The following is a 15,869-nucleotide window of genomic DNA, read 5'->3' as shown; positions in this document are numbered from 1 at the left end:
TGTATTCGGCGCATGTGGAAAATTTGATTTGATTTGATAGTCCCACTAAGCCCAAACCAGATGAGATGGCGTATCGCTGCAGAATGCTGTGGGAGCCATGCTGGTTAAGTGTGCCTTGAATTCAAAATAAATCACTGACAGTGTCACCAGCAAAGCACCCCCACACAATCACACCTCCTCCTCCATGCTTCACGGTGGGAACCACACATGCAGAGATCATCTGTTCAACTACTCTATGTCTCACAAAGACACGGCGGTTGGAACCAAAAATCTCAAATTTGGACTCATCAGACAAAAGGACAGATTTCCACCGGTCTAATGTCTATTGCTCGTGTTTCTTGGCCCAAGCAAGTCTCTTCTTCTTATTGGTGTCCTTTAGTAGTGGTTTCTTTGCAGCAATTCCACCATGATGGCCTGATTCACGCAGTCTCCTCTGAACAGTTGATGTTGAGATGTGTCTGTTACTTGAACTCTGTGAAGCATTTATTTGGTCTACAATCTGAGGTGCAGTTAACTCTAATGAACGTATCCTCTGGAGCAGAGGTAACTCTGGGTCTTCCTTTCTTGTTGCGGTCCTCATGAGAGCCAGTTTCATCGTAGCGCTGATAGTTTTTGCGACTGCACTTTCAAAGTTCTTGAAATGTTCCGTATTGACTGACCTTCATGTCTTAAAGTAATGATGGACTGTTGTTTCTCTTTGCTTATTTGAGCTGTTCTTGACATAATATGGACTTGGTCTTTTACCAAATAGGGCTATCTTCTGTATACCACCCCTACCTTGTCATAACACAACTGATTGGCTCAAACGCATTAAGGAAAGAAATTCCACAAATTAACTTTTAAGAAGGCACACCTGTTAATTTAAATGCATTCTAGGTGACTACCTCATGAAGCTGGTTGAGAGAATGTCAAGAGTGTGCAAAGCTGTCATCAAGGCAAAGGGTGGCTACTTTGAAGAATTTCAAATATAAATATATTTTGATTTGTTTAACACTTTTTTGGTTACTACATGATTCCATATGTGTTATTTCATAGTTTTGATGTCTTCACTATTATTCTACAAGGTAGAAAATAATACAAATAAAGAAAAACCCTGGAATGAGTAGGTGTGTCCAAACTTTTGACTGGTACTGTATGTATATAAATAAAAACGAATATAAAAACACAAAACTATAATAACCTTGCACAGTACACATGGACCCTCCATGCTTGGTTGTTGTGTTGTTATGTGTATGTACTGTATTTAATGTGCTATATGTGTGGGATTAAAGGACGTGTGTCTCACTTGGCCAGTGTCTGTGCCTGGGTACTGTAGGTACCAGTTCTTCCTGCAGGTAAAGCAAGATGTACTACAGGGCAGAATCCCCTGTCCCCTCGATATCAGCGCACAGCTGGCAGCCCTTGCCATACAGTGTGAGTACCCACAAAGAGAGAGAGAGAAATAGAGAGAAAAATTGTGAATGAATAGAGATTAAATAATTGTATTATGTGATGTCACTGTTCCTAGTATTATATGATCTCTCACACAGTCAAAATGTGTGTGTGTTCATGTGTGCATACGCTCATATGTCTTTCACGTTTTCTCTCCAGCTGAACTTGGCGACTACGACCCGTACAAACATGTGTCGGGCTACGTGTCAGAGTACCGTTTCGTCCCGGACCAGAAAGAGGAACTGGAAGATGCCATCGAGACGATTCACAAAACCGTAACGTAAGGAAGCCCTCTCCTCTCATCTCCTCTCTTCTCCTCTCCTCTTCCTCTCCCCCTCTCCTTCTCCCTTCTCCTCTTTTCTCCTTTCCTCCTCCTCTCCCCCTCCTCCTTCTCCACTCTCCTCTCCTCACTGCTCTGACAGCCAGCCCAATCCCTAATCCCAGTCTAATCCCCTCATAACAGATTACAGACTATGCGTGTGAAAGTGTCCCCTTTATCTCCACTGTTCTATGAGTCAGATATAATCTGTTTGTTACTGTGACTGTGCTGTTCCAGTGGCTGGGTTATGCAGTCAGTCTCTGTTGGTGTATTATTGCTACCTTACTTAATGCAAAGTCTGTCTCATAAGGGATTGGACAATCTACAGTATCTGATCTAATCATTTCTCAGAAAGCAAGGGAATCGTGTAACTCTGTTGTGATTTTGAACTCGGTGAGATATAACAGAGACTACTTTATCTGTAACTGTTTGCTAGTACTGCCACTGTAATACTGAACCCAAGTCGAGTCCTTCATTTATCTGTTCTGAAGTGTTTTGTTTGCTCTCAAAGACTGTTGACATAGACATACTGTTATCTATGTTATATATTTACAATTTATTTGCTATGGGACATGAGACGAGAGACATCACGGAATTTCTCCACTTCTCTTCTACTATCGCTCAACAGGATTGACGAATTTCATCTTAAATCAGCCATAAATCCCAATGTGACAGCATGAATGGAAGCTTGTTGTGTGCAGCAGGGAGGGGCAATTGAACGCAAGCCTGTCTTATCTGTAACAGGGTTGACGTGTGATGCTTGACTCGCTCAGTTTTTCACAACAAAGCACCAGAGAATGGCTAAAAAGAGTAGAACCTGCTTGTACACTATGATTTTACTATTAGATGTTCAAAGTTTATTTTGAAAAAAATATTTAAAAAGGAATAGTTTCACCATATTAAAACGAGAGTTCAGTTCACGCAGCAGGGCTGACCTTAAAATGAGGGACATTCTTATTATTTTTTTTTTTTACTGAATCTCTAATCAAATGAAATAAATAATAATCTACAGAAATTGCTTTGTCAAAGCAACAAAATAACTTTACAATGATGGTGAAAAGTTGGAGGAATTTGGGGGTTAAGTGGGTTAAAATATTCCTAGAAATCACAGAGGGTGCACAAAGGGACATGCCAAAAGGCAGAATGTTGGCACTTTAGCAAGTCTTTATTCATATAAAAGATCTGATTTATAGAATTTTACATGTGGTCTATATTAAAGGGCACTTCATTTAATATAACAGGAAATTAAAATCCAATATTGGTGCACAATTTCTACTTAAAATATTAGAGGTAAATATAAGAGGTAGTGAAAATGGCCTCATTTCGTGGAATGACCCTGTGTGTGTGTGTGTGTGTGTGTGTGTGTGTGTGTGTGTGTGTGTGTTTGTGTGTGTGTGTGTGTGTGTGTGTGCATGCGTGTGTGTGCATGAGTGTGCGAGCGTGAGGTGTGTTTCACTACCTCTCCTCCTGAAGGTTATAGGGATGACAGATAGAGCTGTGACAGAGAAGAAAATACCAGAGGCCTGATGATAAGAGGTAGAGAGACCGCCACCCCCATATTAGTATTAGGTCAGATTACACCATGCTGCCAGGACCCCAACCCTATTGATGAGGATTATGGATTACAGTTGTGATGACTGGTCTGCCCTCACGAACACGGTCCTCATTGTGTGAGAGCAGGCAATAGTGTGATTTACATGGTAATATAAATCAGACAGACACATACAGACAGACACATACAGACAGACATATAGCTCTGTTCAGATCCTTGAGAGATTGGATTGAAAAGAAATAAATATCCATTTGATTAGTTATTTTGATCATCTCATATTAAAATGTAATGATATGAATCAGGTCAGTTCAGTGAAGCCATCTTTATAGAATGAATTAGTATACAATGGAGACTAAACCAATTTTGACAGTGTGAAAGTGTTATACTGTACATTTGAAATATGAGGAATTTGACCATAGCACACAAAGGTTATCATCCATCCATTCTCTGTTGTTGTTTGTGTATTCCAAACAGTGGCATGGTCCATGGTATTGTGACAGTGAACTGAGTGAAGTGATTACAGTGAGGGAAAAAAGTATTGGGTATTCCAGCATGACAATGACCCACAACACAAGGTCAAGGCAACAAAGGAGTGGCTCAAGAAGAAGCACATTAAGGTCCTGGAGTGGCCTAGCCAGTCTCCAGACCTTAATCCCATAGAAAATCTGTGGAGGGAGCTGAAGGTTCGAGTTGCCAAATGTCAGCCTCGAAACCTTAATGAATTGGAGAAGATCTGCAAAGAGGAGTGGGACAAAATCCCTCCTGAGATGTGTGCAAACCTGGTGGCCAACTACAAGAAACGTCTGACCTCTGTGATTGCCAACAATGGTTTTGCCACCAAGTATTAAGTCATGTTTTGCAGAGGGGTCAAATACTTATTTCCCTCATTAAAATGCAAATCAATTTATAACATTTTTGACATGCATTTTTCTGGATTTTTTTGTTGTTATTCTGTCTCTCACTGTTCAAATAAACCTACCATTAAAATTATAGACTGATCATTTCTTTGTCATTGGGCAAACGTACAAAATCAGCAGGGGATCAAATACTTTTTTCCCTCACTGTACATATTCTTGATACCATTTGAAAGGAAACACTATGACGTTTGTGGAAATGTGAAATGAATGTAGGAGTATACAACCCATTAGATCTGGTAAAAGATAATACAAACAAAAAACATGAATTTGTTGGGGGGCAGCAATGTGTGTGCAAAGTTTCAGATTGATCCAGTGAAGCATTGCAATACTGGACTATTTTGTATCAAGTCTGCCCAAATGTTCCGAATTGGTCAATTGATACATTTTCAAGTACAGTGAGGGAAAAAAGTATTTGATCCCCTGCTGATTTTGTACGTTTGCCCACTGACAAAGAAATGATCAGTCTATAATTTTAATGGTAGGTTTATTTGAACAGTGAGAGACAGAATAACAACAAAAAAATCCAGAAAAACACATGTCAAAAATGTTATAAATTGATTTGCATTTTAATGAGGGAAATAAGTATTTGACCCCTCTGCAAAACATGACTTAGTACTTGGTGGAAAAGCCCTTGTTGGCAATCACAGAGGTCAGACGTTTCTTGTAGTTGGCCACCAGGTTTGCACACATCTCAGGAGGGATTTTGTCCCACTCCTCTTTGCAGATCTTCTCCAAGTCATTAAGGTTTCGAGGCTGACGTTTGGCAACTCGAACCTTCAGCTCCCTCCACAGATTTTCTATGGGATTAAGGTCTGGAGACTGGCTAGGCCACTCCAGGACCTTAATGTGCTTCTTCTTGAGCCACTCCTTTGTTGCCTTGGCCGTGTGTTTTGGGTCATTGTCATGCTGGAATACCCATCCACGACCCATTTTCAATGCCATGGCTGAGGGAAGGAGGTTCTCACACAAGATTTGATGGTACATGGCCCCGTCCATCGTCCCTTTGATGCAGTGAAGTTGTCCTGTCCCCTTAGCAGAAAAACTGCTTGGCGATGGTCTTGAAGCCCATTCCAGCCTTGTGTAGGTCTACAATATTGTCCCTGACATCCTTGGAGAGCTCTTTGGTCTTGGCCATGGTGGAGAATTTGGAATCTGATTGATTGATTGCTTCTGTGGACAGGTGTCTTTTATACAGGTAACAAGCTCCCTTTAAGAGTGTGCTCCTAATCTCAGCTCGTTACCTGTATAAAAGACACCTGGGAGCCAGAAACTTTCTGATTGAGAGGGGGTCAAATACTTATTTCCCTCATTAAAATGCAAATCAATTTATAAAATTTTTGACATGCGTTTTTCTGGATTTTTTTGTTGTTATTCTGTCTCTCACAGTTCAAATAAACCTACCATTAAAATTATAGACTGATAATTTCTTTGTCAGTGGGCAAACATACAAAATCAGCAGGGGATCAAATACTTTTTTCCCTCACTGTATGTGGTTTAATCTCAGTGTGAAACACGAGAAACAGCCAGCTCCTCTTCGCTAATGTCCACTCCATTACACCAACACAATCTCCCCATGCAGCCCCCGGCAGCCTGACAGGCTACCACACACACTCACACACACATACTAACAAACCAGACCCACCATACCCTCTGCCACCAAGTCTGGTCCTCTGTCTCTCTGTGGATAACAACATTCTCCTCGCAGTCAGACAGTTTATTATTCTATAACAGAATCCTATAGGGTTGCTCTTCTGAGATTGAGACAGTAATATCATACACTCTAAAAATAAAAGGTTCCTGGAGTATCCTTTAGGGGTTCTTCAAATTGAAACTGTGGGGGAACCCCAATAAGTTCTTTGAAGAACCCTTTTTAATGGATCCTCGAAGAACCTTTTGGGGTACATTTTTTTAACTACCCCCCCTCCCCTATTATTATTATTAATATGCATAACAACAACACAATATTTTAGTTGTCAGTGTTTATTATGATTTTAGTGGCAAAGCAGAATAAAAAAAATAAAAATATGAGGTAGACTCCCAGCAGAGCCCCAAGTCCAATGGGTATATCCTCTGGCGTGTTGATGTTAATGTATTTAATGATTTTGCAGTGCATGGTGATCGAACAGGTTTCCTGTTATAACATCAGAGGTGTAGGGCGGGTGAAGTCTGTGAATCCATAAAATAGTAATTATACCGATGTTTAACAAAACATTCACACGACAGTATTTATACCTTGGTTTTTGTGGTAAATGTGAATGGGGAAAAAAACTGTTTTGATAATGTTTTTCATACACGTACCTTGTCCATAATGTAGAGGCCTATGGGATTTTTATTGAAGAGGTAAGGGAGGAGGATGGTACATGTGATCTGCATAACATACCAATACCAATTGACATACCTTTGTATGCCTCCTCGTCTGTATACCTGCAGACACAGACACAAAAGTGAGCAGTTCAGTCATCTGCACCCAATACAGCTAGCCTTCAACATATTCTTATAGCCTACATATTCTTACCTCTTTGTTGATTGATATCCATTGAATTGTGTCCATTTTCTGTTTTAGAAAGATTTGCACAAATATGAAAAGGTAGATGGTATCATCATAAAACAATATCAATTTAGATCATATAAAGGACAAACCTTACCTTAACTTGAGGAGATCTTTACATTTTTCAGTTAAGTGCCTGCACCTGCTGTCCTTTCAAATTCAAAACCAAATGTTTCAGTTGGGCAGTTAGGTTCTTGCAAGAACCCCCACCAGCTAAGGAGGTTCCTCGATGAACCCCACCTCCTATGGAGTTCTTGGAAGAACCTTTTGAGGGCAATTTTCAGTGCCAAGAACCCTACGGTTCATAAAAAAACTGAGGATCTTAGAAGAACCCTTGTTGAACCCCTAATTTTTAGAGTGTATACCATCTATGTATTACAGTACCTCTTCAGTGTCAACCCCATAAGTCCTGAAGGGTGTTAGTCTATGATCATACATCCCCTTAATGCTGCTGAGAAGACAACATTACGCACAGTAAGAAGTGAAAAGGGTCCAGGCAGCTATCAATGATTAAGAGACTTTGAGCATCATTGGGCTCTTAGCTCCTCTAGCAGCTCTTCTCTCTCTCTCTCGCTCGCTCGCTCGCTACTGTGACTGACTGTAATACTGGAGGGAGTCTCAGCCCTCTGGCCTGCTGATGAGGCTCAGGCCTCGGTCATTATTTACCCAGTGAGCTAAGTGTTCCATGGAGAGAGGAGAGTGGAGGAGGCTGGGTTGATTGGAGGTCAGCCACTAGGGGGTTCATCCATGCATCCTCCTTTCCTCCCACTGCTATCTGACTGACTGATGGTCAGAGAAAAGCTGGGGTAGGGGGACAAAAGAGAGGAAGAGAGAGAGAAGAGGTGGGAGAAGATGGAGATAGACATAGAGAGAGGTTGTGATATGAGAACAGAGGAGTAGCGGGGGGAGGAAGAGAGAGGAAGATATAGACAAAGGGAGTGGGACTCAGAGAGAGAGCGAGAGGAGCTAAGAGCCCAATGATGCTCAGTGTCTCTTAATCATTGATAGCTGCCTGAACCCTTTTCACTTCTTACTGTGCGTACTGTTGTCTTCTCAGCAGCATTAAGTGGGGAGAGAGAGAGAGACATAGAGACGCTGAAATATGACAACAAGGAGGGACAGAGGTGAAGCAGAGGGGTGAAAAGTGAGACAGAAGGAGCAGGAGAGAGTGCAGGAGAGTTATATGCAGAGAGGCAGAAATAGAGAGAGGGGGATAAGAGAACAGAGTGGAGACAGAGAGGAGGCAGAAGGCGGAAGAGCGAGACAGAGGGAGAGGTAGATGCAGAGAGACAGACGCTGAGTATCTGCCCTAGTAGTCTCCAGAGCCTGTGGATGTCATCCTCACTGTGATCTGCTATATAGAGTCAGTACCAAGCACCCAACAGCCCACCCCCTGTCATATATCTGCTGCTCTCTGACACTCTTCCACTTCCTATTCCAGCCTCGTCATACCGGGCGGTCCCGGTCCCATTGGTCCCACAGGCAGCAGACAGGCCAGGCGGAGAGACGTAGGGCTAACCACACACACCAACGACACACATACACACAGGCAGGCAGACCCGTTCCCGCCCGTCTCCCCCCGCCCACCCCAGAGCGTCTGTAAATAACTCCCCCTTTCCAAGCCATTCGTCACCCGCCGTATTTATACCAGCAATCATCTCAACCCAGGCCCCGGCCACCTATAAAGAACATGTGAACAGAATCCATAATGGACTCGTAAAGAAGCCCGGGGTGACATTGTGTCTTCAGGGTAGGGAAGGGGAAGAAGTAGAGGGGGAGGAGTTGGATAGGTGTGAGGAGCTCTAGGGGTCATGCTTGAACAGGCTGAATGAGTCTGAGTCTTTGTGTTGCTAATGTCTGTGATCAGAAGATCAATGATACGGCTCGAGAGAAGGGAAGGGAGGGGTTGCATCACTCCAACCTCAAAGGGAGATTTAGAGCACAGTATAATGTGTAGAGTTTACCAAAGCCAGAGCTTACACTGGAGACACACTGCTTATAGTCCAGAGCTTACACTGCAGACACACTGTTTATAGTCCAGAGCTTACACTGCAGACACACTGCTTATAGTCCAGAGCTTACACTGCAGACACACTGCTTATAGTCCAGAGCTTACACTGCAGACACACTGCTTATAGTCCAGAGCTTACACTGCAGACACACTGCTTATAGTCCAGAGCTTACACTGCAGACACACTGCTTATAGTCCAGAGCTTACACTGCAGACACACTGCTTATAGTCCAGAGTTTACACTGCAGACACACTGCTTATAGTCCAGAGCTTACACTGCAGACACACTGCTTATAGTCCAGAGCTTACACTGCAGACACACTGCTTATAGTCCAGAGCTTACACTGCAGACACACTGCTTATAGTCCAGAGCTTACACTGCAGACACACTGCTTATAGTCCAGAGCTTACACTGCAGACACACTGCTTATAGTCCAGAGCTTACACTGTGGGCTTCATGATACATACACTAACACCTTATTGACCTAGGTATTCTATCACCCCTCATCCACATTCATAGATATTTTCACCATATTGTAGACTTAGTAGGCTGTTGGGACACGTTTCACCCTCAATAAACATACCGTAAAAGCACAGGGAGTTGCTCCATAGCTGTGGTTTTTAAAAATGACCCTTTCTCTATGAGATTGTAGTTAATCAGTAATAGAAGATACGTAACCCAGACCACAACTTAGTTGAACATTATCTCACATGGAATTTCAGGAACGTAGAAAAACCATTACTGATTAGATGAGGAGGGGGGAAAGTATGTTATGTTACGTTTTTGAAAAGTGTAACTTCAATTAGTTCCTTTGAGTTTATTTTATTGTCGTCTCGTGGGACCAGACAAGTCTGTCTCTGAATATTAAGTCTGGCACGTAAGATTACCTGTATTATATATACACTGCTCAAAAAAATAAAGGGAACACTTAAACAACACATCCTAGATCTGAATGAATGAAATAATCTTATTAAATACTTTTTTCTTTACATAGTTGAATGTGCTGACAACAAAATCACACAAAAATTATCAATGGAAATCAAATTTTATCAACCCATGGAGGTCTGGATTTGGAGTCACCCTCAAAATTAAAGTGGAAAACCACACTACAGGCTGATCCAACTTTGATGTAATGTCCTTAAAACAAGTCAAAATGAGGCTCAGTAGTGTGCGTGGCCTCCACGTGCCTGTATGATCTCCCTACAACGCCTGAGCATGCTCCTGATGAGGTGGCGGATGGTCTCCTGAGGGATCTCATCCCAGACCTGGACTAAAGCATCCGCCAACTCCTGGACAGTCTGTGGTGCAACGTGGCGTTGGTGGATGGAGCGAGACATGATGTCCCAGATGTGCTCAATTGGATTCAGGTCTGGGGAACGGGCGGGCCAGTCCATAGCATCAATGCCTTCCTCTTGCAGGAACTGCTGACACGCTCCAGCCACATGAGGTCTAGCATTGTCTTGCATTAGGAGGAACCCAGGGCCAACCACACCAGCATATGGTCTCACAAGGGGTCTGAGGATCTCATCTCGGTACCTAATGGCAGTCAGGCTACCTCTGGCGAGCACATGGAGGGCTGTGCGGCCCCCCAAAGAAATGCCACCCCACACCATGACTGACCCACCGCCAAACCGGTCATGCTGGAGGATGTTGCAGGCAGCAGAACATTCTCCACGGCGTCTCCAGACTCTGTCACGTCTGTCACATGTGCTCAGTGTGAACCTGCTTTCATCTGTGAAGAGCACAGGGCGCCAGTGGCGAATTTGCCAATCTTGGTGTTCTCTGGCAAATGCCAAACGTCCTGCACAGTGTTGGGCTGTAAGCACAACCCCCACCTGTGGACGTCGGGCCCTCATACCACCCTCATGGAGTCTGTTTCTGACCGTTTGAGCAGACACATGCACATTTGTGGCCTGCTGGAGGTCATTTTGCAGGGCTCTGGCAGTGCTCCTCCTGCTCCTCCTTGCACAAAGGCGGAGGTAGCGGTCCTGCTGTTGGGTTGTTGCCCTCCTACGGCCTCCTCCATGTCTCCTGATGTACTGGCCTGTCTCCTGGTAGCGCCTCCATGCTCTGGATACTACGCTGACAGACACAGCAAACCTTCTTGCCACAGCTCGCATTGATGTGCCATCCTGGATGAGCTGCACTGCCTGAGCCACTTGTGTGGGTTGTAGACTCCGTCTCACGCTACCACTAGAGTGAAAGCACCGCCAGCATTCAAAAGTGACCAAAACATCAGCCAGGAAGCATAGGAACTGAGAAGTGGTCTGTGGTCACCACCTGCAGAACCACTTCTTTATTGGGGGTGTCTTGCTAATTGCCTATAATTTCCACCTGTTGTCTATTCCATTTGCACAACAGCATGTGAAATGTATTGTCAATCAGTGTTGCTTCCTAAGTGGACAGTTTGATTTCACAGAAGTGTGATTGACTTTGACTTACATTGTGTTGTTTAAGTGTTCCCTTTATTTTTTTGAGCAGTGTATATATATATATATATACACTGAGTGTACAAAACATTAGGAACACCTTCATAATATTGAGTTGCACCCTCTTTTGCCCTCAGAACTGCCTCGATTCATTGGGGTCTATAAGGTGTCAAAAGCATTCTACAAGGATGCTGGCCCATGTTGACTCCAATACTGCCCATAGTTGTGTCAGATTGTCTGGATGTCCTTTGGGTGGTGGACCATTCTTGATACACACGGGAAACTGTTGAGCGTGAAAAACCCAGCACCGTTGCAGTTCTTGACACACTCAAACCGGTGCGCCTGGCACCTACTACCATACCCCGTTCAAAGGCACTTAAAGCATTCCAGGTGAAGCTTGTTGAGAGAATGCCAAGAGTGTGCAAAGCTGTCATCAAGGCAAAGGGTGGCTACTTTGAAGAATCTAAAAAATAAAATATATTTTGATTTGTTTAACACTTTTTTGGTTACTACATGATTCCATATGTGTTATTTCATAGTTTTGATCATCACTATTGTTCTACAATGTAGAAAATAGTACAAATAAAGAAAAACACTGGAATGAGTAGTGTGTCCAAACTTTTGACTGGTACTGTATATTCTGTGGCCTTTTCTATGGACTTTAAAGCCTTTCCTGATGCTTCACTAACAAGATAACATCTCTGTGTTTCAGGGGTCAGGTTCCCTCAGAGGCTGAAGCCAATTATTTAGGAATAGCCAAAACACTGGATATGTATGGAGTCGACCTTCACCCTGTGTTCGTAAGTAGAAGCTGGACTCGCTGACTGTGGAGAAGAATGAGATACTTGTTAGAGCTGTATTCTGTGGTTTATCACAATCACCTTACCTTGATCTTGTTCCTTACTATTTCACTTGTCTCTCATGGCAACCATTTGGTTCTGGGTGCTGAGATGACTATTTTCCTTTTTTCTTTGACACACACTTTAGTATCCTTACTGTGTGTTATTTCTGGTTGCCATTTATTATGTAAATTCTGTTTGGTATAATACCTGTTATTGTGGTGTTTTGCAGGGAGAGAATCAGGCTGAATACTTCCTGGGGCTGACACCTATTGGAGTTGTTCTTTACAAAAACAAAACACAAGTTGGGAAGTATTTCTGGTAGGTATTGTTTTCGTAGTCAGACTAAATAATGATAGTTTGACCTATAACTCCTGCTTCATGTTTATTTGATACCTTGTGGCAGTATTTCATGAGAATCATCCACTTTAATTTGCTATCACAACATTGATTACAATACACAATATAAAAAGAAAAGGTTCCTGGAGTATCCTTTAGGGGTTCTTCAAATTGAAACTGTGGGGGAAGCCCTATAAATTATTTGAATAACCCTTTTTAATGGATCCTCAAATAACCTTTTGGGGTTAATTTTTTACACATAGCTTGTCCATAATGTAGAGGCCTATGGGATTTTCATTGAAGAGGTAAGGGAGGAGGATGGTACATGTGATCTGCATAACATACTAATACCAATTGACATACCTTTGTATGCCTACTCGTCTGTATACCTGCAGATACAGACACAAAAGTGAGCAGTTCAGTCATCTGCACCCAATCCAGCTAGCCTTCCACATTATGTTATAGCATACATATTCTTACATCTTTGTTGATTGATATCCATTGAATTGTGTCCATTTTCTGTTTTAGAAAGATTTGCACAAATATCAAAAGATAGATGGTATCATCATAAAACAATACCAATTTAGATCATATATAGTGGGGGAAAAAAGTATTTAGTCAGCCACCAATTGTGCAAGTTCTCCCACTTAAAAAGATGAGAGAGGCCTGTAATTTTCATCATAAGTACACGTCAACTATGACAGACAAATTGAGAATTTTTTTTCTCCAGAAAATCACATTGTAGGATTTTTAATGAATTTATTTGCAAATTATGGTGGAAAATAAGTATTTGGTCACCTACAAACAAGCAAGATTTCTGGCTCTCACAGACCTGTAACTTCTTCTTTAAGAGGCTCCTCTGTCCTCCACTCGTTACCTGTATTAATGGCACCTGTTTGAACTTGTTATCAGTATAAAAGACACCTGTCCACAACCTCAAACAGTCACACTCCAAACTCCACTATGGCCAAGACCAAAGAGCTGTCAAAGGACACCAGAAACAAAATTGTAGACCTGCACCAGGCTGGGAAGACTGAATCTGCAATAGGTAAGCAGCTTGGTTTGAAGAAATCAACTGTGGGAGCAATTATTAGGAAATGGAAGACATACAAGACCACTGATAATCTCCCTCGATCTGGGGCTCCACGCAAGATCTCACCCCGTGGGGTCAAAATGATCACAAGAACGTTGAGCAAAAATCCCAGAACCACACGGGGGGACCTAGTGAATGACCTGCAGAGAGCTGGGACCAAAGTAACAAAGCCTACCATCAGTAACACACTACACTGCCAGGGAATCAAATCCTGCAGTGCCAGACGTGACCCCCTGCTTAAGCCAGTACATGTCCAGGCCCGTCTGAAGTTTGCTAGAGTGCATTTGGATGATCCAGAAGAGGATTGGGAGAATGTCATATGGTCAGATGAAACCAAAATATAACTTCTTGGTAAAAACTCAACTCGTTGTGTTTGGAGGACAAAGAATGCTGAGTTGCATCCAAAGAACACCATACCTACTGTGAAGCATGGGGGTGGAAACATCATGCTTTGGGGCTGTTTTTCTGCAAAGGGACCAGGACGACTGATCCGTGTAAAGGAAAGAATGAATGGGGCCATGTATCGTGAGATTTTGAGTGAAAACCTCCTTCCATCAGCAAGGGCATTGAAGATGAAACGTGGCTGGGTCTTTCAGCATGACAATGATCCCAAACACACCGCCCGGGCAACGAAGGAGTGGCTTCGTAAGAAGCATTTCAAGGTCCTGGAGTGGCCTAGCCAGTCTCCAGATCTCAACCCCATAGAAAATATTTGGAGGGAGTTGAAAGTCCGTGTTGCCCAGCGACAGCCCCAAAACATCACTGCTCTAGAGGAGATCTGCATGGAGGAATGGGCCAAAATACCAGCAACAGTGTGTGAAAACCTTGTGAAGACTTACAGAAAACGTTTGACCTGTGTCATTGCCAACAAAGGGTATATAACAAAGTATTGAGAAACTTTTGTTATTGACCAAATACTTATTTTCCACCATAATTTGCAAATAAATTCATAAAAAATCCTACAATGTGATTTTCTGGATTTTTTTCCCTCATTTTGTCTGTCATAGTTGACGTGTACCTATGATGAAAATTACAAGTGCCTGCACCTGCTGTCCTTTCAAATGAAAATCCAAATGTTTCAGTTGGGCAGTTAGGTTCTTGCAAGAACCCCCACCAACTAAGGAGGTTCCTCTATGAACCCCACCTCCTATGGGGTTCTTGATAGAACCTTTTGGGGGCAATTTTCAGTGCCATGGACTCTAATGTCCTTCAAAGAATTTTGAAGATCTTAGAAGAACCCTTGTTGAACCCCTAATTTGTAGATATGCACCTCATTATCTGTTTGTTTACATTTATCTTTTCAGGCCAAGGATAACTAAAGTTCATTTTAAGGAAACACAATTTGAGCTTCGAGTTGTTGGAAAAGATGTAAGTTGTCAGTTATTATCTTTCAGTAATTATCTGCATAAGGAATGTTTTGTGAAGTTATATACTGTATTTTTACCTTGGCTTTGTTTGTGATTCTTCAAGTTATTTTGGCATGTTTCATTAACACAATAATGTGAGATCATTCACACTAGCTAACTCATAATGACTGAATGAATCAAAACCAATTTGTTTGGATATCACTGGTGTGGAAGCCTCATTGTAAAAAATCATCCCCATATCAGACCTTATTATGAGGTATAAAATAAAACGGCACAATATTCCCAGGAGTATCTGCAGTTCCACCATGTGAAACCTTGAAAGATCAAATGTGTGTTTGATCTTGAGACATTTCGACATCCTCCTAATGTTCAAGGAGAGGAATTAAAGAAACATGACAGTGCAGGAGTACGTGATGCTGGTGCAGCCTCGAATCTCCCATCTTCACTGATGTTCACTTCACGGGTGCAAATGAGAAAAGATAGACACTTCACACAAACTTAACTTCCTCAAAACACATCCAGCTTAATGCTGAACTTTTGGGCTTTTTGGGGAGGATTTCTTGATCATTTTCAAAGTGATGGAAAAACTGAAGTGGTGGGCCTTACACATTTTACATATTTTTTTTTTTTCATATATCACTGAAGCGGAACCACTTTTCTGATTGAGAGGTGTTGGGTTAAATGCGGAAGACACATTTCAGTTGAATGCATTCAGTTGACAACTGACTAGATATCCCCTTTTCCCTTTTCTCATCTCTCTGTTGAGATAGTTAGACTCGTTGAGACCTGTGAGTCTTGCTGAATGATATGATTTACTTTATTCAACCTGAGAGAGTGAATAAGCTGTGAATAGAGAGGCCGTGGAGCAGAGACCCATGATAACCCCATTATTGACAATATCAAAGCAGCTCAGAACGGAGCTTCATTTCAATAATATAGAGACCTATGGGCCTACTGTAGCAACCTCCTCTCTGAGACTAGCTGTAGGGGAGTTTAGAGAGAGAGAGTGTGAATTGTCCTCTC

The 15,869-nt window shown here is 42.3% G+C and overlaps 1 protein-coding gene across 2 annotated transcripts in view; it reads left to right on the top strand.

The window, feature by feature from the left end:
- Positions 1 to 15,869, top strand: part of epb41l4a (erythrocyte membrane protein band 4.1 like 4A) — a 122,456-nt gene that overhangs the window by 83,133 nt on the left and 23,454 nt on the right. The window contains exons 6-10 of one of the 2 annotated variants that reach the window (XM_084159652.1): positions 1,316 to 1,413; positions 1,591 to 1,711; positions 11,921 to 12,008; positions 12,280 to 12,368; positions 14,784 to 14,847. In XM_084159652.1, coding sequence (XP_084015778.1) covers positions 1,316 to 1,413; positions 1,591 to 1,711; positions 11,921 to 12,008; positions 12,280 to 12,368; positions 14,784 to 14,847 — 460 coding nt within the window. Of the gene's footprint in view, positions 1 to 1,315; positions 1,414 to 1,590; positions 1,712 to 3,776; positions 3,953 to 11,920; positions 12,009 to 12,279; positions 12,369 to 14,783; positions 14,848 to 15,869 lie in introns of those variants that run through there. The other variant, XM_084159653.1, reaches the window with a different exon arrangement.

The sequence above is a fragment of the Coregonus lavaretus genome (assembly GCF_964263955.1).
Source record: "Coregonus lavaretus genome assembly, chromosome: 4".
NCBI lineage: Eukaryota > Metazoa > Chordata > Actinopteri > Salmoniformes > Salmonidae > Coregonus > Coregonus lavaretus.
This window is presented reverse-complemented; position numbering and strand designations above follow the sequence as displayed.